The 22753-nt window shown below is 42.2% G+C and overlaps 1 protein-coding gene across 9 annotated transcripts in view; it reads right to left on the minus strand.

The window, feature by feature from the left end:
• Positions 1–22753, minus strand: part of LOC149311727 (ELKS/Rab6-interacting/CAST family member 1) — a 266847-nt gene that overhangs the window by 50870 nt on the left and 193224 nt on the right. For all 9 annotated transcript variants that reach the window (XM_089527772.1, XM_089527771.1, XM_089527770.1 and 6 more), the window contains one exon: positions 7822–7966. In XM_089527772.1, coding sequence (XP_089383898.1) covers positions 7822–7966 — 145 coding nt within the window. The remainder of the gene's footprint in view (positions 1–7821; positions 7967–22753) is intronic.

Consider the following 22753-nt stretch of genomic DNA (forward strand, 5'->3'; position numbering starts at 1 on the left):
GGAACTGGGGAAAGAGCAGGAAGACAGGGGACTTATAATAGATGGGCGGAGCTACCGGTGTCACAAAGGTCATGGAGGCCATGTGTCCCAGGGCTATTTGGACATCGCTGGCCCTCATTCGCCTGTGGGCGAGACAAGTCCTGACTGCAGTGCAGAGAGCATGGAAACGGTCCTGAAGGAGATAAGCGACGCAGTCTTCGGAGTCAAGAACGGTGCCGATGAACTTGATCTGTTTGGATGGGGTGAGATGGGACTTCTTCAAGTTCACCACGAGTCCGAGGGAAGGGAAGAGCGACAAGGTGAAGTCGACGTCTTTCCACAATTTGCCCACGGAGGGAGCTGCGAGGAGCCAGTCGTCCCGATATGGGAAGACCCTGGAGCCTCGTTGGTGAATATAAGCCACAATTAGAGCCATGCACTTGGTGAAAACCCTCGGAGCTGTGGAGAGGCCGAAGGGAAGGACTTTATAATGGTACATGTTGGGACCGACAGTAAAGGACAGGAACCTCTGGTGACTCTCTCGAATCCCCACGTGGAAGTACACGTCCTTCGGGTCGACCGTCGCAAACCATAGGCCCTGGCGTAATAAGGGCAATATAGAGGCGAGAGTTACCATACGGAATCGATGGTAAACCAAATAGGAGTTGAGGAGTCAAGTCTAAGATTGGTCTAATGCCACCACTGGTCTTGGGGATGTATCTGGAGAAAAAGGATCTAGGGGCTTGTGAGGGATCAACAGGCGAGATCGCGCCCTTTGCCAAGAGAGAGCGTACATTGTCAAAAAGGGTGTCGGGGTGGGTGGGTGGGGTGGAAACAACAGCTCCAGTTGGAGGGAGCTCTTAGAACTTGAGGGCATAACCACTACAGACAATGTCAAGGATCCAAGAGTCAGAAGTCAAGTGGGCCAGGTGTCAAAGGGCCTCAAGATGTCACGGAAGGAGTAGCTGGTTGGTATATTGCTTGCGGTAGTTCTTTCGGTACTGAGCAGGGGGCTGGCGGCAGTCAGAAGAAGAGGACTGGGATGGGTAGTGCTGCCTCTGGTGCTCCTGTTGTTGGTATTGGTGGTCCTGTTGGAAAGGCCGCTGGCCCTGGCCATACCACTGTCACTTACCTCCAAACTGTCTGCAGGAAAAGGACTGTGAAGGGTGGACATACCATGTTTTTAGCAGCCACCTTCATCTGGTACTTGAAGTTCAGGCGCTCATCTGTCTCCCAACTGAACAGGCCAGCTTCGTCAAATGGCATGTCCTTGATGGCAGCTTTTGTGTTTGGGTTCTGATCCGAAGAGCGAAGCCACACATGTCTCCTCAAGGTGATGGCCGCTGCCATGGATTTGGCTGAACAATCAGTGGACTGACAGGCAGATGTGATCAGCCAGCTTCCAATGGAACGGGCCTCATCCCTGATCTCAGTCGGGACACCGAGTGTCATCTGGGACGTCCGGAATGAGAGGAGAAATCCTCTCCATCAAGCACTGTATGTATGCTCCTATGCAGACATTGTATTGGCTACCTTGGGTCCGAAAACGGAGGAGGCATAGGCCTTCTTTGCCAGGCCATCAATTTTCTTTGCTTCTCGGTCTGCCAGCAAGGTGGAAGTCTTTGGGGTGAAGGACTGCTGGGAGCCTTCAACAATAGCGGAATTTTGCCTGGGATGAGCAAAGAGCCAAGAAGATTGAGACTGAGAGATCCTGTATAAGGATTCAATCTTCCTGGTCATGGGCGCTACAGAAGCCGGTGCATCCCAAGAGTGTTTGGCAATCTTCTCTAAGGACGGCAGCAACGGGATGGACGCTGACGTAGGGATCTTGCCATGGACCCACCTTTCAATGTGGTCGGCGACATTGTCCTCCGTGTGGGTGATTTGGAAGTCCAACGCGCTCCCCATCTTGATTATGTGTTCTGCAAAAGTATGGATGTCATCAGTGGGAGACGAAGCACTGGGTTGAAACAGGTCTTGAGGAGATTGATGGCCAGCCTCATCCGAGGAGCCTGAGTCAACATGACATGCACGAGGGTAGTCATGTTGGGACCCGTCATGGTCAGGCTCTGAGACGTCACCCGAAAGCACTGAATGCGAAGCCGAGGGTAGGGTCTGGGTAGTGGTGACCACAGCAGAATGGGATGTCGGTACCAAGGCAGTAGACGGGACCAGAGCCGTTGGTTCTAAGGCAGATTTCACCAATGATGTGGATTTTGGCATTGATGAAATAGTGGATGTACGACCCAAGCGACGACGGACATAATACTTGTCCAACTCACTACCATAAAAAAGGTCTGAGTCCTCCTGCTCCAGGAGATGAGGAGGCTGGTGAATCTCTTCCTGGTGAACCTGGACTCGAGGAACCAGCGTGGGAGACTGACAATCCTGAGAAGAGCCTCTGCGGGGTGACATGACAGGCAGAATGGTGGGTTCTACTTCTTCATCCGAGACTCGGTGAAAGGCCAATGTCGCCGGCGGAGAGGAGACCGAAGCCAAAACTGGCGTACGATGGGCCTAAAGAGGTTCGGAGCCGACCGGTACTGACGAGTCCCGTCTGGGTACAGAAGAGGCGGCATGCTCCTTGGAGGCTGAGTGGGAGCCCTCCGGAGTCTTGGTGCGTGCCTTCTTAGAATGAGAAGAGCCATGAGGAGTACCTTCTCCCGAATCCAAAAGCTTTTTCTTAGCAGAGGATTTGGAGCTCGAATCCTTCAGGGACCGAATCCTTGTCATGGGCTGAAACGTTTTTGGAGCTCAAGTTCTTATGTTTAGTCTTGTCCTTCTTGGAGGACTTGGACTTCACCTGGTGTGCTCCTTCGGGTCCAACATTCCTTTCAGGGACAGTGGCATTTGGCTCAGTGGAGGAACTCTGGGCCACAGAAGCTGAAGGAGCAGGTAATGACTCCGATGCAGCAGGTGCAGAAGTGGAGCGGGAGGCTGACAGAGGCAAAAGAGCCTGTTGATACAGGGCAGCCTTAAGGCGAGAGTTCTTTCTCACCTGCGGAGTCACTGACTTGCAGAGAGCACAAGTCTTGGGGTTGTGAGCCTCCCTGAGGCAGAGAAGGCAAAAAGAATGTCCGGGATATTACCCCCGCAGACGTCACACTTCTCGAAGGTTGCTGGAGACATCGTAGCCAAAACACAGTCCAAATCGGAGTTGTTTAAAAACGCAGAGAATGGTCAACAAAACACGAGGTGGTCAGATCAAGAATGGTCAAAGAGTCTGTGGTCAAGAATTCCAGTGAAACAAGCGGATAGCAGAAGCGAAGTTCCTAAAGCAGCTAACACGGCGGAAAGAAGGAACTGGGGAAAGAGTGGGAAGACAGGGGACTTATAAAGGATGGGCGGAGCTACCGCCAAAAAGTTGCAAAGTTAACTTTGCCCAGTGATTCCGGAAGTTTTCTGAGCAGCACTGCGCAGGCGCAGTACAATCTATTTGTATGATTCGCAAAGATCACCAAGAAGCAGCAACCACTATGAGCCCTGGTGGTACAGTGGTTAAATGCCGATACTGCAGTCAAAATGTTGTAAGTTCGATCCTGCAGGGCTCCAGGTTTACTCAGCCTTTCATACTTTTATAGGTCAGTAAAATGAATACCCAGCTTATTGGACGCAATTGGCTAACACACTGTAAACTGATTAGGGCATGCTTAACACCATAAAGTGATATAGAAAAGTAAATGTTACTGCTTTTGCTAAGAAGGTTCTCTCCTGTATTCAGACCAACCATATGGTGATGGTGGTTGTGGGACACAGAGAAAGTCCTTCTTGAAGTTCTTAAGATTTGGGCAGGCATGTTTAGGGAGATGCAGTCTTTCGTATAGTCTGGATCGAAGCCATACTGGGGTTTATAAGTAATGGCTTTCAATTGTGCCTGGAAATGTATTGGGAATCAGTGCAGCAGTGCCAGCAAGGGAGTTATATGTTTCCTCTAACTAACCTGGGCAGCCATCTAGCCGGAGCATTTTGGATCCACTTAAATTTCTGAACAGCTTCTAGAGGCACTTACCCATAAAGTGTATTATAGTAATCCAAACAGGATGTAATCGAGGCATATGTTACTATGGACAGATCTCCTATCTCCAGGAATGGGCACAGCTGGCATGCTAGTTTTAACTGTGCTAATGCACCCTTGACCACTGCTGTTACCTGGACAACCAGGCTCAGGACTAAATCTAGACGTATACCCAAACCACATACCTAAAGCATCCAAAACAGGCCGAATCCTTATTATTTGCTTTTTGATGCACCAAGAGCATCTCTAGTTTGTTTGGATTATGTTTCCACTTGTTCACGTTCATCCAGTCCATTATTGACAGCAGACACTGGTTTAGTACAAAAACAATTTCCTTGCAATTAGATGGAAAAAGGGACAGAGTTGAGTATCATCAACATACTGGTGTCACCAAACCCCAACATTCCAGATAACTTCTTCTAAAAGTTTAATGTACATATTGAACAGTATAGGGAACAGAATTGAGACCTGACAACAACGGCCAGGTCATTGAATAGGCATCCGCCAGCACCACCTTCTGAGTCAATCTCTCCAACAAAGACCAGAACTATTCTTAAAAAGTTCTCCCAAGTCCCAATCCAGTGAGACTGGAAAGGTTACTATGGTCAATGGTATTGAGAGCCACTGAGATGTCAACCAGAGTCAATAGGGACACATTCCCTCTGCCCAGTTCCTGGTGTGGTCAGTGACCACCAAAGCTGTCTGTGTTCCAGAGTCAGGGCCAAAGCCAGATGACAACGAATCTAAATAATCTGTCTCATCCAGGAATCCCTGAAGTTGGGAAGGCACCTCTTATACTAGATTCTAAAACAAGGACAAGCTATGTAAAAGACTAACGAGCCACGTTAGTCCATAAGGAGATCTTGGAAACCTGCATTCCCACTGCATCCTCTCACAACTTCCCTCCCTCATTTTTGCCTTCAAATGCCCTCTTGAGGGTGTGGGGTACATCTCTGCCATATTTTTAGCCCCCCAGATCATTTTAGAGCCAGGAGAGGCCTTTTTTTTTTTTTAACAAAAGGAAGTGAGTGGAAGTCACTTCTTGTTTCAAAAAAAGGTTTGTCCTGGGATTAAATTGGCCTGGGAAGCAAAACATGTGGTGAAAATGCCTCCATAACCTCTCAGAGGGCATTTAGAGGCAATTAAACACTCACACGCACACATATTTGCAAAACAATTTTTGACTTCTGTGGCCAGTGGGTCACACTTTGCCAATCTCTGCTCTAGAACCTCGCACAAAAAATGAATACTGGAGACTTAGTGTTAACAGCATTGCGTGGTGGGGTAAAGGGATTCCACCACCACCACCTTCAATGAGTAATGGCCTCACAACAGATTCTTTCAGGTAGGATGGAAGTCTGCATTGCTGCAGTGAGGAATAAACTACTGCTCCTTCCCATTCAGCCAGTCCCCACCTGGCTGCTTTCAACAGTAAGGAAAGGCAGGAGTCCAGTAAATTTAATGGTGGCTCTCACCTCTCCAAAAATCCTCTTCACATTGTCAGACATCACAAACTGAAATCCAGTAAACAGGAGGCAAGGTTACACCCACTATATCTGTGTCTGCTGGACTTGGTCCCCCCTCCCCACTGCAATTTGCTTCTCCATTTGTGTCATGTCTTTTTAGATTGTAAGCCTAAAGGCAGGGAACTGTCAAATTAACAATTTGTAAGGCACTCTGAGAGACTTTGTGGCTGAAGAGTGGGTTATAAATACTATCAATAAATAAATAAATAAATAAATAAATAAATAAATAAATAGGGCAGCCAGTGATGGATATGGACTTTTGAAGCTAGTGGCTAAAATAATAAAAGGTGAACTCTGACGTGATGCTGAATGGGTTAATTAAATAGCAAAAGGGCAGTCCTGAGGAAATTGACAGGAATGTTGTTTTTTTTAAATAACATCTTTGGTGGGAGATGTGAATTTCACAATCCCAGAATTAAAACCTAAGGCTCTCTTAATAGGAAGCTACCTACTAGATTTTGATGTATGTTTCTGTCTTTAAACATTGAAAACAGATTCTCATAATGTAGAATTCTCTCTTCCTCATATTTTTGAGAATATATTTCAAATATCAAATGCCAAGGAGCACTTCATAAGCATACTGAAACCAGAATATGTATTCTACATTAAAATGTGTTTCAAGGGCTTTTGTTGGTATATGGCCATCTTGCTGCAGAGTGACAGTATTTATGAGTCTTCCAGTAAAGCTGAATATTACAAAAATTGCAAAGCTAACTTCTGACTTGCTTTAATGTCAGTTTTAACTATTGGAAAAAGAACTTAACTGAACAAACGTTAAACATTTTATTTCATTATTAAAAGTTAAGTGAAAAACCACTGCTACCAGAGCGTTAGTGCTTCTAAAGAAAAATTTTATAGAAAGGATTTTTGGCACCAATCTTCTGCCTTTGGCAACATAATAATTTAATCATAACAGCAGCAAAAGTGAATGAAATGGTGGTAGTAGTGATGGCTGAAGACTCAAAAGTGAATGGCAGCTATTGCTTACATGATTCTGTCAAACAAATAATTTAATTAAAAAAACTGACAATGGTATTGAAGCTCATTATCTAACTGACCTCTCCAATTCTTTAAATATGGATTTTGCTTATGTCCTTGAAATAATACATTGTATGTATTAACTGGAGAAAGGGGGAAAGGAGCAGCTGTCTCCTAACCTGACATTAAGGAGGGAATGAGGTAGCTTCTCTCGTCAAAATATTTGTCTTGCTTCACGAAACAAGATAAATTAAAATGTTTTCCATTTGAGTGGAAATTTTATATTTAATTTTTTTATTTTGATATTTAAATTTTATATTTATGAAAAAAACTTATGCTGAAGAGTACTATTCTTCTTAAGACAAACAACTTAAATTAAAAAGCACCCAAAAACATGGGATGAAGTAACTTTTTGAAAGTAAATCTAGTTTAGCTCAACCTTAAAATACAGGGCTGTGCATTACAGCAGTCTCATATTTACCCACAGGTGATTTTACACACGATAACACAAGTTTCTAGTGCTACTAATTTTATTTCTACAATTTTACTAGATGACACTAACCTAACACTGTAGGCATTAATACAGATTCTCTATGTTTGCTTACAGCTCTATGGAAACTGTCTTTCTTAGGTTCATTTTAAGCATCTTTACTTTAATGTATTCTCAAGAGACTTGAGACACTTTTTCACTTTCCACCAAGTTACATTTATTTGGTGTTCTCCCAGATAACCTGTGCTTCATATTTTCATATGACATTATTACCATGGGTTTATTAGTTATTTATCCCAACCTATTTACATATGTTTCAAAACAACCCAATGAAAACAGTAGCAGTCAGCATAAAATCAGACTGCACAAACAGTAGTAATCCAGTATAAAAAATTCAGAGCCAGTAGGAGAACTAAAATCAATCACAAAACAGGATAGGCAGATACCTGCTAAAGGTTCGCTCAGATATTATTAAAAGCCAAACAGTAGATGACTGAATTACTTGGCACTGGAGAGATTATGAGACAGATGCCAGATGGTACAGCTGCTTAGGCATGGAGTTCCATAATATGTACATTATCGCTCTCTGTCCAGTGACCATCCAGCTAACATTAGAGGGTATAGTGGTTTGAGCACTGGACTAGGGCTCTGGATACCAGGGTTCAAAAACCAGCTCAGCCATGAAACCCACTCTCTCAGCCTCAGAGGAAGGCAATGGCAAACCCCCTCTGATGAAATTTTCCATGAAAATTCCATGATAGATTTGCATTAGAGTCACCATAAGTTGGAAATGACTTGAAGGCACACAATGACAACAACAATTTTTTTTTTACCTGTTGTTTCAGCTGTTGTACTAAGCGGTCTTTCTCTCGTTTCAGCGCAGCTACTTCATCTTGGGTCTTTTTCTTGGAGGATGAGAGCTCCAAGAGGGCAATGTTGGCATCTTTTTCACTAATGGCAGCTAGAAGGGCTTCCTGTCTAAAAAAGAAGAAGTGAAAGGCTTTGTTACATTTACATTTGTCACCACATAACTACTGACATCTGCCCTGGGCCCACCTTTTGTCCCCCCCCCCCCCCACTTGATGTTCATATTTGTAGTTAGATCTGGGAAATCTTGCCATTTCAGTTTCAAATCAGTGCCCTAGAATGATGTTATGTTTTGAGAAATTAAAAACCCAGTGACTCCCAGACTCAGCTAAAGGTAAAGCTAGTCCCTTGACATGAATGTCTAGTCATAACCAACTGTAGGAGGCAGTGCTCATCTCCATTTCTAAGTTGAAGAGCCAGTGTTGTCCGAGGACTGCTCTAGTAGTCATGTGGCCAGCATGACTGCACTGAATGCTGTTACCTTCCCACTGAGAAGTGGTACCTGTTTATTTACTTTGCATTTGCATGCTTTCATACTGCTAAGTTGGCAGAAGCTGGGACTAGTGACAGGAGTTCACCCCATCATGCAGCACTCAGGCCTCGAACTGCCAACCTTCTGATTTTGTGATCATCAGAACTGGCATCTTAACCACTAAGCCACTGCTCCCAGGAGATATTCAGGCATGATTTGTGGCTTTATTCTTATTTAGTTTCTGGTGGGGTGGGGGAGATAATAGAGGAAGGAGGCTATGAGAAGGCATCTTGTGTCAAGAGCCTTCTCAAAACTGGAGCCAGGTGTTGTGACACTTTCTAGCAAGTTAAGTGCTTCCCGCTTCTACTACTGCACCATTTGAGCCAAGAAAAACTACTGTTCCCCTCAATTCATAATGATCCATCCCTGTATCCTTATTCTAAATAGATAATATAGATGGATAAAAGTGAAAATTGTCTTCAGCACCATCACTTTAAACCAGTTTTTCAGTCAGAAAATCCTATGTAATAAACCTGTCATCATTGACAGGTTGTATTCCTATCTGGAGATTCCAGCACTTACAGCATATAGAAAGTAGGAGGAACTTTGTCATGAGACTGAATCAGTTTGCTGAAGGCTAAAAGGAAAGCAGCTTTCATTCCTCCTCTTGATAAAGCAATGGCACTACAATGAAAATCAAAATAAGCATCCTGTCACACCCACAATGGCATTCTTGACTTTATGGAATGCTCTGCAATGTCTGAGATAGCATTAAACATTCAGTGAGTATCTGATAATCCAACTGACTACATGTCAGTTTTAACACTGTCTGCATTTGGGAGGTAGCATCATCATTATCAGTTACTACTAAAAACAGCATTATCCACGCAGAAGGAGAAGGCAACAGAAAACTCAGAGCAAAACTCTGTTTACAGAAGTACAAATAAAGTGGAATCTAGAGCATTAATAACAACATTTATTGTGTTACCTGAAGAACCAAATTAGTGTTAAATGTTACTTGTGAGACACAATACAATTTATCCACATACTTCCTTTCTGCAGCTGCAGATGATCCAATGCATTAATAAAACCAGAAGATAGATTCCAGTTAAACATTAGGGAAAACATCCTAAAAGTAAGAGCTATTTGGCACTGGAATAGACTGTCTTGGAAGGTGGTGGACTCTTGTTGGAGGATTTTGAACAGGTTAGATATCTGGCCACTGCTCAGAAATGCTTTAGCTGTATGTTACTGCACTGGCAGGGGTTGGACTATATGGCTCTTAGAGTCCCTTCCAACCCTATTATTCCAAACTCTATTTCTAGTTCATGCCAATAACTTACACTTATTGAGTATATTTTTCAAGTATCAATATTCACAGTTATGCTGCTTTTCATCTTTCTCAGTTTAATCAATAGCTCAGATCTATGTATTTCAAGTTCTTGATTACCAGACCTGAAGTTAAAGTATGTATATATTATGCCTAAAATGTTACTATCTGTTCTTATAATACCTGGGACATGTTGTTTGATATTTTATCATTTTATAATTTGCAACAAAGTGTAAACTGCAGTCACCGAAAAACATTGTGTGTGAAGTAGTGTTAAAGGATATGAAAGCTCTGTCTATGATGGACAGTTTAACAGATGCAAGAAGTTACTTACAGTTGCTGTCATCAAATGAATGCTGATGAACAAGCACTAGATTTGTACATTTGGAAAGATGATGAATATTTGGAACACCAAGAACAAGACACTTTAACATTTTACAGAAATGTATGCCTTTTATTTCATAATTTATGTTTTGTTGTTGCTAAGTGCCCTAGAGTCAACCTTGACTCATGGTGACCCTGTGGATGAGACATCTCTAAGCCATCATATCCTCCATTGCAATGCTTAGATCATGCAAATTCAGGCCCATGGCCTCACTAACTGACTCCATCCATCTGGTGTGCAATCTTCCTCTCCTCCTCCTGATTTCTACCTTTCCTAGCAATAATTTATTTATTTCCAATAATTCATGCCTCTCATGATTTGGCCAAATTACAACAACTTCAATTTAATAATCTTGGTTCTCAGTGAGAGTTCAGGACCGATTTGTTCATCTTTTTGGCTGTCCATGGTATCCTCAATGTTCTTCTCCAGCATCACATCTTAGATAAGCTGAGGCGGGTTACAAACCGCCACTTGGGACGTCCTCAGGACATCCCAGTTTAAAAAAGGGGCGTCTCTTTCAGACGCCCCTCTTCCTGTTACGGACTCTGTCTGTAACAAATGGCGGCGGCCGTTCCACACAGCCGCCGCCATCTTGACGTAACGGACGCTGTGCGTCCGCACGTTGCACAGCGCTAATGATGTCACGAGTGCGCCATTGGCGCCTCACGGCGTCATGAGCACGACGCCAGAAGAAGCTCCATTTTGGAGCGTCTTTTTTGCTCCGTAAGGGAGCCGCGTGGTTTGGCTGCGGCGGCTCCCTTACGGAGCAAACAGCAGCGCCGGGAGACCGCCGCAAAGCGGCGGTTTGTAACACCTCTGATTTTCTTTTTATCCGCTGTCTTCACTGTCCAGCCCTCACATTTATACAGGGTAATGGGGAATAGAATGGATAGAGGATTCAAAATTTTAGTGCTCAGCTGTGCTTTAGTGCTTTATTTTTTAGGATCTTTACTCTTCAGGATGTCTAGTTCTTTCATCACTTTCCTTCCCATTCTAGTCTTCTTATTATTTCTTGACTACACTCTCCTTTCTGATCAATATTTGTTCCAAGGTATGGGAAATCTTTAATCATAGAATCATAGTATCGTAGAGTTGGAAGAGACCACTAGGGCCATCCAGTCCAACCCCCTGCCATGCAGGAAATCCAAATCAAAGCATCCCTGACAGATGGCCATCCAGCCTCTGTTTAAAGACCTCCAAGGAAGGAGACTCTATCACCCTCTGAGGGGGTGCTTTCCACTATTGAACAGCCCTTACTGTCAGGAAGTTCCTCCTAATGTTGAGGTTGACTCTCTTTTCCTGGAGCTTGCATCCATTGTTCCGGGTTCTGTTCTCTGGAGCAGCAGAAAATAAGCTTGCTCCCTCCTCAACATGACATCCTTTCAAATATTTAAACAGGGCTATCATATCACCTCTTAACCTTCTTTTCTCCAGGCTAAACATCCCCAGCTCCCTAAGTCGTTCCTCATAGGGCATGGTTTCCAGACCCTTCACCATTTTAGTCGCCCTACTTTGCACACGCTCCAGTTTCTCAATGTCTTTTCTGAATTGTGGCGCCCAGAACTGGACACAATATTCCAGATGGGGCCTGACCAAAGCAGAATACAGTGGCACTATTACTTCTCTTGATCTAGACACTATACTTTTATTGATGCAGCCTAAAATTGCATTGGCCTTTTTAGTTGCCGCATCACACTGTTGACTCATGTTCAACTTGTGGTCTACTTGGACTCCTAGATCCCTTTCACACGTAGTTTCATTCAGCCAGGTGTCCCCAATCCTATATTTGTGCATTTTATTTTTCCGCCCTAAGTGCAATACTTTACATTTCTCCGTCTTGAATTTCATTTTGTTAGCTTTGGCCCAGCTTTCTAGTCTATTCAGATCATTTTGGATTTTGATCCTGTCCTCTGGGGTATTAGCAATTCCTCCTAATTTGGTGTCATCTGCAAATTTGATAAGTATGCTCCCAATTCTGTCATCCAGGTCATTGATAAAGATGTTGAATAGCACTGGGCCCAGGACAGAGCCCTGTGCGACCCCACTGGTCACTTCTCTCCAGGATGAAAAGGAGACATTGTTGAGCACCCTTTGCGTTCGGCCGGTCAACCAGTTACAAATCCATGTAACAGTTACCTCGTCTAGTCCACATTTTACAAGCTTGTTCGCAAGAATGTCATGGGAAACCTTGTCAAAGGCCTTAATGAAATCAAGATATACTATATCCACAGCATCCCCTTCATCTACCAAGCTGGTAATTTTATCAAAGAAAGAGATTAGATTTGTCTGGCATGACTTGTTTCTCTGAAAACCATGTTGAGTTTTTGTGATTATGGAATTGCCATCTAGATGTTCACAGACACTTTGTTTAATTATCTGCTCTAGAATCTTTCTTGGTATAGATGTCAGACTAACTGGACGATAACTGTTGGGTTCCTCTTTTTTTCCCTTTTTGAAGATGGGGACAACATTTGCCTTCCTCCAGTCTGCTGGGACTTCTCCTGTTTTCCAGGAGTTTTCAAAGATTATTGCTAATGGCTCCGATATTACATTTGCCAGTTCTTTTAATACCCTTGGATGGAGTTCATCTGGTCCTGGAGACTTAAATTCATTTAGATTAACAAGGTGTTCCTCTACTATCTCTTTACTTATTCTGTGCTGAAATTCCCTTATTCTGTCCTCTGCTCCATTATCCTCAGGTTGAACACCCTTTGCCTTTTCTGAGAAGACTGAAGCAAAGAAGGTACTGAGTAATTCTGCCTTTTCTCTGTCCCCTGTTAACATTTTGCCATCTTCTCCACGCAGTGGCCCTACCGTTTCCTTCTTCTTCCTTTTGCTGCGGACATATCCAAAAAAGCCCTTTTTGTTGTTCTTAACCTCTCTAGCAAGTCTGAGTTCATTCTGTGCCTTAGCTTTTCTGAATTTACCCCTACACATGCTTGCTATTTCTTTGAATTCCTTTTTCATGATTTCCCCCTTTCCCATTTCTTATACATACTCCGTTTAAAACTTAGCTCAGTTGAAAGTTCCTTAGTCATCCATCCTGGTTTCTTGAGACACCTTCCCTTTTTCTTTCTCACTGGAACTGTTTGAAATTGTGCCTTCAGTATCTCCCTTTTGAGAAATTCCCATCCGTCCTAAACTCCTTTATCTTTTAGTATTTCTGACCATGGAATCGCCCTCAATTCTTCTCTAAGTTTACTGAAATTCGCTCTCCTAAAGTTCAGAATGTGTGTCTGACTATGCCTGGCTTTTCCTTTCCACTGTATAACAAACTCCAGGAGAACATGGTCACTTCCACCTAATGATCCCACCACTTGCACCCCATTAACCAAGTCATCCTTGTTGGTTAGGATCAGATCTAAAATAGCTGACCCCCTTGTTGCTTCTTCCACCTTTTGGACAATGAAATTGTCTTCCAAGCAAGTGAGGAATTTGCTAGACCTTGAGGATTTTGCTGAGTTTGACTTCCAGCAAATATCAGGATAGTTGAAGTCGCCCATCACTACAACATCTCTCTTTTCTGAGTGTGTGGTCATCTTTTCTAGAAAGACATCATCCAATTCCACAGTCTGACTTGGAGGTCTGTAGTAGACTCCCACCATAACATCCTTATTGTTTCTCTCCCCTTTAATTTTTATCCAGATGCTCTCCACCTGGCTTCCAGGATTGATGTCCTGGATCTCTTCACTGGTGTAAATATCTCTGACATATAGTGCTATTCCTCCTCCTTTCCTGTTTGGCCTATTTCTTTTAAAAAGGTTATACCCTTCTATTTGCAGATTCCAATTATGAGACTCATCCCAGCAGGTTTCGGTGATGCCTATTATATCATATTTGCTTTGTTGTACTAGGAGTTCGAGTTCATCTTGCTTATTTCCCATGCTCTGTGCATTAGTGTAGAGACATCGCAGACCATGGGTCCCTTTTACTTGCTGCCTGTGCAAATTTTTTTGCCTCCCATTGTTGGGTCCTTGCACTTTTTTCTTGTTTCCTCTATGTCAGTTTGATTATTTTCGCCATCCCTTTTGCCTTCCTTAATATTGTCACCCTTCCCCTCGGAACTCAGTTTAAAGCCCTCCTGATCAAGTTCTTGAGACTGTTGGCAAAAACATTTCTTCCAACTGGCGTGAGATGCAACCTGTCTGTTGTAAGAAGTCCCTCCTCATGGAATCGCAGCCCATGATCGAAGAATCCAAATCATTCTCAGTGGCACCATCTGCGGAGCCAGTTGTTCACATCCGCTATTTTCCTCTCCCTTCCTGGACCGTGCCCTTCGACTGGCAGGAGAGACGAGATGACAACCTGTGCATCCATTCCTTTCAGCTTCCTACCAAGTGCCTCGTAATCCCTTTTGATGATCTGAAGGCTGTGTCTTGCAGTATCTTTGGTTCCCACGTGGACCAAAAGGAAGGGGTATTGGTCAGTAAGCATGACCAGTCTTGTCAGCCTCTCTGTCACATCACGGATCTTGGCCCCGGGGAGACAACACACCTCTCGAGACATCTTGTCAGGCCTACAAACCACTGCTTCTGTACCCCTCAGCAAGGAGTCCCCCACTACGACCACATGCCTCCTCCGAGGCTTAGCAGCGACTGTTCCTTCGGGTGAAACTCTCAGGTTCCCCTGCTCTGTCCCTGAAGTCTGTTCATGCTGCTCTTCTTCATCCTCCTTGATAAGGGAAAGAGCTTTGAATCGATTCTCTAGCTGCAAGCTCCCAGAACAATCCCTTCTTGGCTTACTTCTCTGTGTGACATTCCTCCAGCTGTCTGCCTCCTGTGTATGGGAAGTGACCTCCTCCGCCCCAGCAACTTCCTCTTTGTGGCACTCGTACAGGATTGTTAGTTCTGTTGTGTCCAGGAAATCCTCTTGTTCCCTAATATGCTGAAGTGTAGCTAATCTGGACTCCAGCTGCTGCATTTTTTCCTCCAAGAGTGCTACCAACTTGCACTTGGTGCATGTGAAGTTCTCCACTTCTGTAGGCAAGAAGACAATCATCCCACAAGAGTTGCAGATGACTGCAGCAGATCCCTCGGCGTCCATACTGCAAATCTTTAGTAATGACTAAAACAGGACAGTGGGCTTTCTCCTCAAAAAATTCTCTGGTAAACACCAATGTTAAGGCCCCTGATGACTTGGCCTTTTCACCAGACTGTGGAAGCGAGCTCAGTCTACTGGGAATACGACTTTATAGGAATGTCCTGGCTGCTATCTTATACTTAAAGGCAAGGTTCTGTTTAAATTTCTGCTTCTAACCCGATGCCACTTGTGTAGAGTTGTTGAGTTAAAAAAAAAAATTTGCGCGCCATTAGGTGTGCAGCTCTGGAAGGAGTTATATAGAGCTAGTCTGTTAGCTCCGCTCCCTTGTGACTCACAGATGTGACTCACAGAAGCTCCGCACCTTCAGCAACAAGCACACATTCTCAATATGGCTGCCCAGCTGCTCCTCTCCTTCTCCTATTTCTGGCCGGACTGACTATTTAACTATTTCCATTTCCTCATTGTGTAGGCTGAATTTGTTTAGATCCTCTGTAGCCATTATTTTTGTTTTCTTTATGTTCAGCATCAAGCCTTCCTTTGTACTTTCTACCTTAATAATTGTTCCAAGTCCACAATGTTTTCCACTAGTAGTATGATGTTATCCACATATCTTAGATTGCTGATGCTCTTTCCTCCCATCTTTCCTCCTTCTTTTTCTCAGTCTAAATCTGCTTTTTGTATGACATTTTCAGCCTATAAATTGAACAAGTAGGGTGATAATATACAGCCTTGCCTGATCCCCTTGACATTTGGGAACCATTCTGTTTCTCCACATTGTGTTCTAAGCATAACCACTTGTCATAAGTACAGATTTCTCATAAGGACTATCAGACCTATTAGTACTCCCATGTCTTTAAGAGTGTTCCACAGTTTTTCATGATCTATCCTGTCAAAGGATTTGCTAAAGTCTATAAAGCACATGCTGATTTTCTTTTGGAATTATTTGGTGTACTCCATTAGCCATTGTATGTTTGTATTGTGGTCTCTAGTGCCTCTGCCTTTTCTGAATCTTGCTCGTACATCTGGAATTTCCATGTGAAAATGGAGTCTACATTGCAGAATTTTAAGCATAACTTTTCTTGCGTGGGAAATTAATGCTATAGTCCTATAGTTGCTGCCCTCTTCTTTGTCTCCTTTTTGTGAATGGGGATGAATATTGAACATTTCCAGTGGATTTATCAAAAAATAATTTTAGTATTCGAAATCTTACTCTTGAATTTATAACTGCAACTGGATGAAACTGCAGTTCATGTTTTAAGTTACAGTTCTACTTTGTTATGTGTACGTTATATGCCTTCAAGTCATTACCAACTTAAGCTACCCTAAGGTGAACCTATCATTTCCTTGGCAAGATTTGTTCAGAGGAGGTTTGCCCTCATCTTCCCCTAAGGCTGAGAGCATGTGGCTTGCCCAAGGTTATCAGTGTACATTACTACCCCTTTTGATTATTACTTTTAGCAATGTTTCACTTTATAAAAGACAATAGCAGCATAGACATTATGCAAAGTAATTACTGCTTCAACTTTTCTCTAGAGCTATTTCAAATTCACATTTACTTTTTGAACAAGCCACCTAAATCTTGACAAAGCACAGATGCAAGAATGCTGGGGGATTCTCCTATCAAAACCTCTGAACACATACTGCAAGACATCTTGGCTTGGGGGATATATATTGGCCTCTTAGCTAAAGGCTCACCAGGGGCAAGACCATGTGCTGGTTACATTTCTACCATTCTTGCTGCAGAATGACATGCATTAATCATTGGGCTGAGGTCAGAGCAGCCTGCCCATAAAGTGATTCATGAACCCAGCAGCGCCATCCCTTAGGACTATGTACTTTATTACAGTAAACCTCAGAACAAGATACAATTTCCTGTCTGAATGAGCAGGTTTTAAATCAGGACACCTGGACAGCCCTGCAACTACTTAGTGAAACAATAGGGCCCAGCTCCACCAAGGGTTCTTGCTACTAACCTGCATCCAACCCAAAACTGCTGAATTTCAGAAAACTGGTTTAAAACCTGCTCTATCAATCCCACCCTTCCAAAAATGAAAACATATTTACTGATCAAATATTGTGATCAAATTATCCTAATTATGAAAATAGTTAAAATGAGGGCAAATTTGAACAACCCCACGATTTACTGTAAAAACCGTAAAATGTATTAACAGTTCTTATTTACAGCACAGGGATAAAACTGTACCACGTTTATGTATAAAGTCACTAACTACAGTACAACTAATAAGAGTTCTAGAACCCTGATACTTAATTCATGATCCCCCCTTGCTTTTCTGGTCAACATCTTCTTTAGGTATACAGCTCATAATATGATTTGGTTTACTTCCATATGTTAGCTGATGCATCTATATATAATTACTGCTTTTTAAAGAGTCTTCAACATTTAAATCCCATAATATGCCCAAATATTTTCCTCTCTCCCAAATACATTTATATCAAGGCTTGTCCCTAATGCTATTTTACTGAGTGTGTTTGTGTGTGAGTGAGTGAGAGAGGGTGGGGGAGGATGTAAGACGAAGTAGCATAGGATAGCAGGACAATTTCTTTGGTAAAGGTCCACAAAATAATAGGTGCTAAAAGTAAAATCAACTGGTTCATGCTTTCCATTTCCCATCTCAGAATTAGGTAGCATCCTAAAAATTGTCTTTTCTATAATGTAGCAGGCAAAGTTGACCACAAATGCTACCTAGAGGATTAATGCTAACAGCTTTCATGTGGTTCCAGAGCTGCCATGCTCCTCAGAGAGATTACTGTCTTTGCATCTGACTACAAAAACAAAAGTATTCTCAAAAATACATGAAAACTTCTCTCTATCTTCAAGAAAGAGAGGGAGAGGCTAATGTATGCTCAAAGTAGAGGTCATGCTGAGGGGAGAAAACTAATAACTGCTTGACAAGAACAGACATCCTTTCACAGGGAAGCCAGCCATTCACATTTTCTGTAAGGGGGGAAACATCAATGTGGGAAGACTATGAGGTTAGCTTAAAAACAAAGCAATTAATTCTTGAAAGCAAAAATAAAGTTCAGAGGGGCAATAAAAGTAGCCTATATGATCTTATCAGGAAAAAAAATGTGAACATTACCCTTTAAGTCAAACAGGGGAATACAGCTTAGTCAAGAAAGATTTAGGAATTCAAGCTTCCCAAAGCTAAGAATATTTTAAAAAATACTATATGTAACCTGTAATGGAAGTCCAGGAATGATTTTCATGATAGGAACAAAAATTTTCAGATAACCTGAGAAGAACGAACATGTAAGGGAGTGTAGCTTGTATATAGATTGGTTAAATTTAAAATAAAAAAACCCTCCCCTATAAATACACAATCAATAGTGCTAGATAAGAATATGGATCTAACTGCTTCAAGTAACAGATACGTCCAAAAGGCACAGAGCAACTTCCCCTCTTGTTGCTTGTGCCTCATTTTTGACATAAAGAGTTGTAACATATCTCTATATGAAGATGCTTCAGTTATAATGGCACACATGCTTGTTATCTATCAACTGTGCCAAGAAACAGAAGAAAAATGCTGGAACCTAAAGGGCACTTAAGCAAACAACTGGCTACACTGAAAAAGACAGTGAAGAGCTATTGCATATCTCATGCAAATATATTTTTTATTCAGGAAGGCCTTTGAAATGAAGGCAGATATGTTGCTGAGGATCCCCCCCCGGGGTTCTGTACATTTCTTTTAATGTTGTGCTTTCAACTGTTCCTTAATTGTTTGTTTTTTTTACAGTAAATTTTAATCAAGATTTTGTTTTTAAATGGTATGCTATTACTGTCAGTCTTCCTGAGTGCCATTTCTGGATGAATGGTGTGATATAAATACAATAAATAATAAATAAGATTAGGAAAATTGCAATTAATAGCACAAACCTAATTTTAAAGGAGAAATATTTTAAAGGAGAACTAGAAGGACATCTGATAGTCCTGAATAATAATAATAATAATAATAATAATAATAATAATAAATTTTATTTATGTTTCCCTGCCTCTCCCAGTGGATCAAAGTGGGGTTACAGACTAAACTTGTACTTACAAAAGGAAGCTACTGTGTACAACGGAATTTGGAGAAATAGATTGGTTCCCAATTGGCAAAGGGGTCAAGTAAGGATGCATTCCACCACCCTACTTGTTCAACTTGTATGCAGAAAACACACTAAGAATAGCAGGTTTATAATCAGAAGAAAGAGGAGTGAAGATAGGAGGAAGGAACATCAACACTCTTACATATGCTGATGACACCATATTCCTAGCGGAAAACACACAGACTTGGAGCAATTACTAAAGAAAGATAAAGATAAAAATGCAATGGCAGGCTTAATGCTGAACATAAAGAAAACAAACATAATGACCATGGATGAGATACAACATATACAATGAAGAAATTGAAATAGTTAAAAAAGTTCCTGTACCTAGGATCAAACACTGATCAGAACAGTGACTGCACTCAAGAAATGGGAAGGGCACCTATGAACTAGACAAGATCCTGAAGTGTAAAGACATAAAACTGAGCACTAAAGTCAAAACTGTCCCAGCACACTTCTCTAGCACCACAACCGCAGCACACTTCTCCAGTACCACATCTGAAATGAGTTGATTTTCCTTTTATTCGCTTTTTTCACTAGTCAGCTCTCACATTCATACATGGTGATCTATTCACCATCACCACGTATGGATGTGAGAGCTGAACAATGAAAAAAGCAGATAAAAAGAAAATCAATTCATTTCAGATGTGGTGCTGGAGAAGTGTGTTGCGGATACCATGGAGAGCCAGAAAGAGAAACTACAGTGAGTCCTTGTTATTTGGTTCCAGGATCCCATGTGGATAACAAAATCTATGGATGTTCAAGTCCCAGTAAATATCATGGCACAGTAAAGTGGTGTCCCTTATATAAACAGGAAAATCAAGGCTTGCTATTTGGAATTTATACTTTTTAAAAATATTTTCAAGCATGGATGCTTGAATGCCTGGATAAAAGATTCATGAATAAGGAGGGCTGACTGTAATGGATCCTTGAACAGATCAAACAGACCTTTCCCTGGAAGCCAAGATGATGAAACTGAGGCTGTCGTACTTTGGTCACATAATGAAAAGGTATGAGTTACTCAAAAAGACAGTACTTGGAAAGGTGGAAAGCAGTGGAAAGAGATGGCTAGACTCAATTAGGGAGGACATGGGCATGAATCTGCAAGACTGAAGCAGAGCAGTGGAGGATAGGGGGGCTTGGAGATGTCTCCTCCACAAGACTGCCATGAGCGAGGGCAGACTTGAGGGCAGTTAACAACAACAACAACAACAACAACAACAGAAGCCTTCAGGAAGCATGGAAGCTTCCTGCAAAACTTGTTTTAAACAAACAAAAAAAGTGGGTTGAAAGTACTTGCACTGCTGCATTCAGCAGCAGTCTGAGAGTCAATGGTAGGTTCTAACGTGTTAAACTGACCCGTGCGCCAATATAATGTGCTCATCTCTACTATATAATGATTATCTGGAGTGTCTGTTATTCTGAGAAAAGGAGTCTTCTGAGAAAGAGAGAGTGCAAGAGCACATACAATAGTTAACTGAAAAGGGTTCCAAGAACAATTTCTCCTCAAAAACTGTTTGCACAAATCGGCACCAACATTATGGTGACTATTCATAAGTGATTCCCAAAACAGCTGTAAAATTTGCCTTAAGCCCAGGTGCTGTAATTGCTGTCTGTCAAAATAGAACTGTTTTCTCAGTAAACATTTCAAAGCGCCCAGTGCTAGGTTGATTAGTTTGAGGGTGGGTGGGTGATGGGAGTGGTGAATGAGAGACAGAATAAGACTGATGGCCTGTAGACACTGAGCTTTTATTTAGTTAAAGCACCCCTGAGAGACTCTACAGTATAGACAGAATACTTGTCCTTTTTTGCAGAATGAAGCAAGCAATAGGAAGGAATTGTTACAAATAATGTCTGTGTTCCTGACATGGGAAACATAAAGTAGTTTGGGAACCAAGAGTAGATCAACAAAATACACCAAGTGGAATTACTGATACTGTTGCTCCCAAGCATGCAGCTCTCAAAATGATGTAATTCGGTTTAGCCCAGAGGATATACTTTTTCCCACCATGTAAAAGAACGAGGACATTTTCACTTAATCCACCCTTCAGTTTTATCAAGTATTGGCCCTCAAATTGTGTCCTAATTATGCACTTCTAATAAAAGCTTCCATTTCCTCTGGAGGTAGTAAATGTACACTGGTCACAGCTAGGACTATCTCTATGACTACCTTTAATAAGACAATCGCCACAGATGGTGGGATGCTAGGGTTGCAAACTTGCCACTCTTTATTCCACTCTGGCTGGGGCCCTTGCCATTCTGGAGAGATCTTGCTAAGCTATGCTATTCTCCAGGACCCAATTCTTGCCTCACCTGAACAGCTGAGCTCTCTGTATCCAATATGGTCGCCCATCAGCCAGCTGCCATTAAAACGACCCCCATGAGGTCATGGAAGAACAGGATGGTGAGGGCAAAAGAGATAAAACTGGGTCCCAGGGTACTTTAGTTTTCTGAAAAGCCTGGCTTTGGGTCTTGAGATCCACGTTTTGTGAGAAGGGCAAAGTTGTATAGGAAATTCATTTTCTTAGATGTGTCTTTTCGTCTCACAGAACCTGGCTTTCAAAATCCAGAGCTAAGGTTTCAGGAAAGTTCCTGGTGATGGTGTTGTTGTTGCCTCTTGCGTAACTCCCTATGCAAGCCTGCCAGAGTCTTAAGATCTACAGGGGAAGGCTTTCTCTTGGTCCTGCCACCATCACATCTACACATGGCGAAAATGCAAGAGAGAGCTTTCTTTTTGCTGGCAGCAAAGATTTTTTTGTTTAAGCGGGCTTTTAATGCGTAAGCAGGGGAGCTTCTGACTGGGACATGTGTTTTATTTTTTAAAACTTTTGTATGTTTTTACATGATTTTATATTTGTAATGTATGGATTTTTAATTGTTTTAACAATTATTAAGGTTTTTAAATTTTACTTTCTTTGGGAGCCACCTTGATTTCTACTGTATTAAAAGTGGCATACTACTACTACTACTACTACTACTACTACTACTAATATTAATAATAATTAGTAGCAGTAGCAGCAGTAGTATTTGGCCTACCCTTTGTCACAGCTTCTATTCAAACACCACACTGAAAATCCGTATGAAGACATATGCTAAATTCTACATTTAGGCCACGAAAACCAAATGCACTCTCATGGGCTGAAAGTTACATGGCCACCAATACTACATGTGAAGAAGACGTCGAGATTATTGCTGATTGTAGGCTGAATATGAGCCAACTGTGTGATGCTGCAGCAAAGAAAGTTAATGCTATTTTAGCATGCCTTAATGGAAGTGTAACTGTGAAGTGAAGCGGTAATAGTCCCCTTATATTCTGTGTTGTAGTGCACTGACTTTTGGACGCCGCATTTTAAGAAGGATATAGACAAGTTGAAGCAGGTTCAGAGAAGGACAACAAGGATAAGAATGATAGAAAACGAAACATATTAAGGCAGGTTGAAGGAGATGGCCATGTTCAGATCGGTGAAGAGGAGACTGAGGGGTGACATGACTGCACTCTTTAAATACCTCAAAGGCTGTCACAGAGAGGAGGGGCAGGCCTGTTGACTGCTGTCCCAGAAGGTA

Source organism: Sceloporus occidentalis, unplaced genomic scaffold (assembly GCF_023333645.1).
Source record: "Sceloporus occidentalis isolate IW3139 unplaced genomic scaffold, rSceOcc1.0.p SCAF_5, whole genome shotgun sequence".
Lineage (NCBI taxonomy): Eukaryota > Metazoa > Chordata > Lepidosauria > Squamata > Phrynosomatidae > Sceloporus > Sceloporus occidentalis.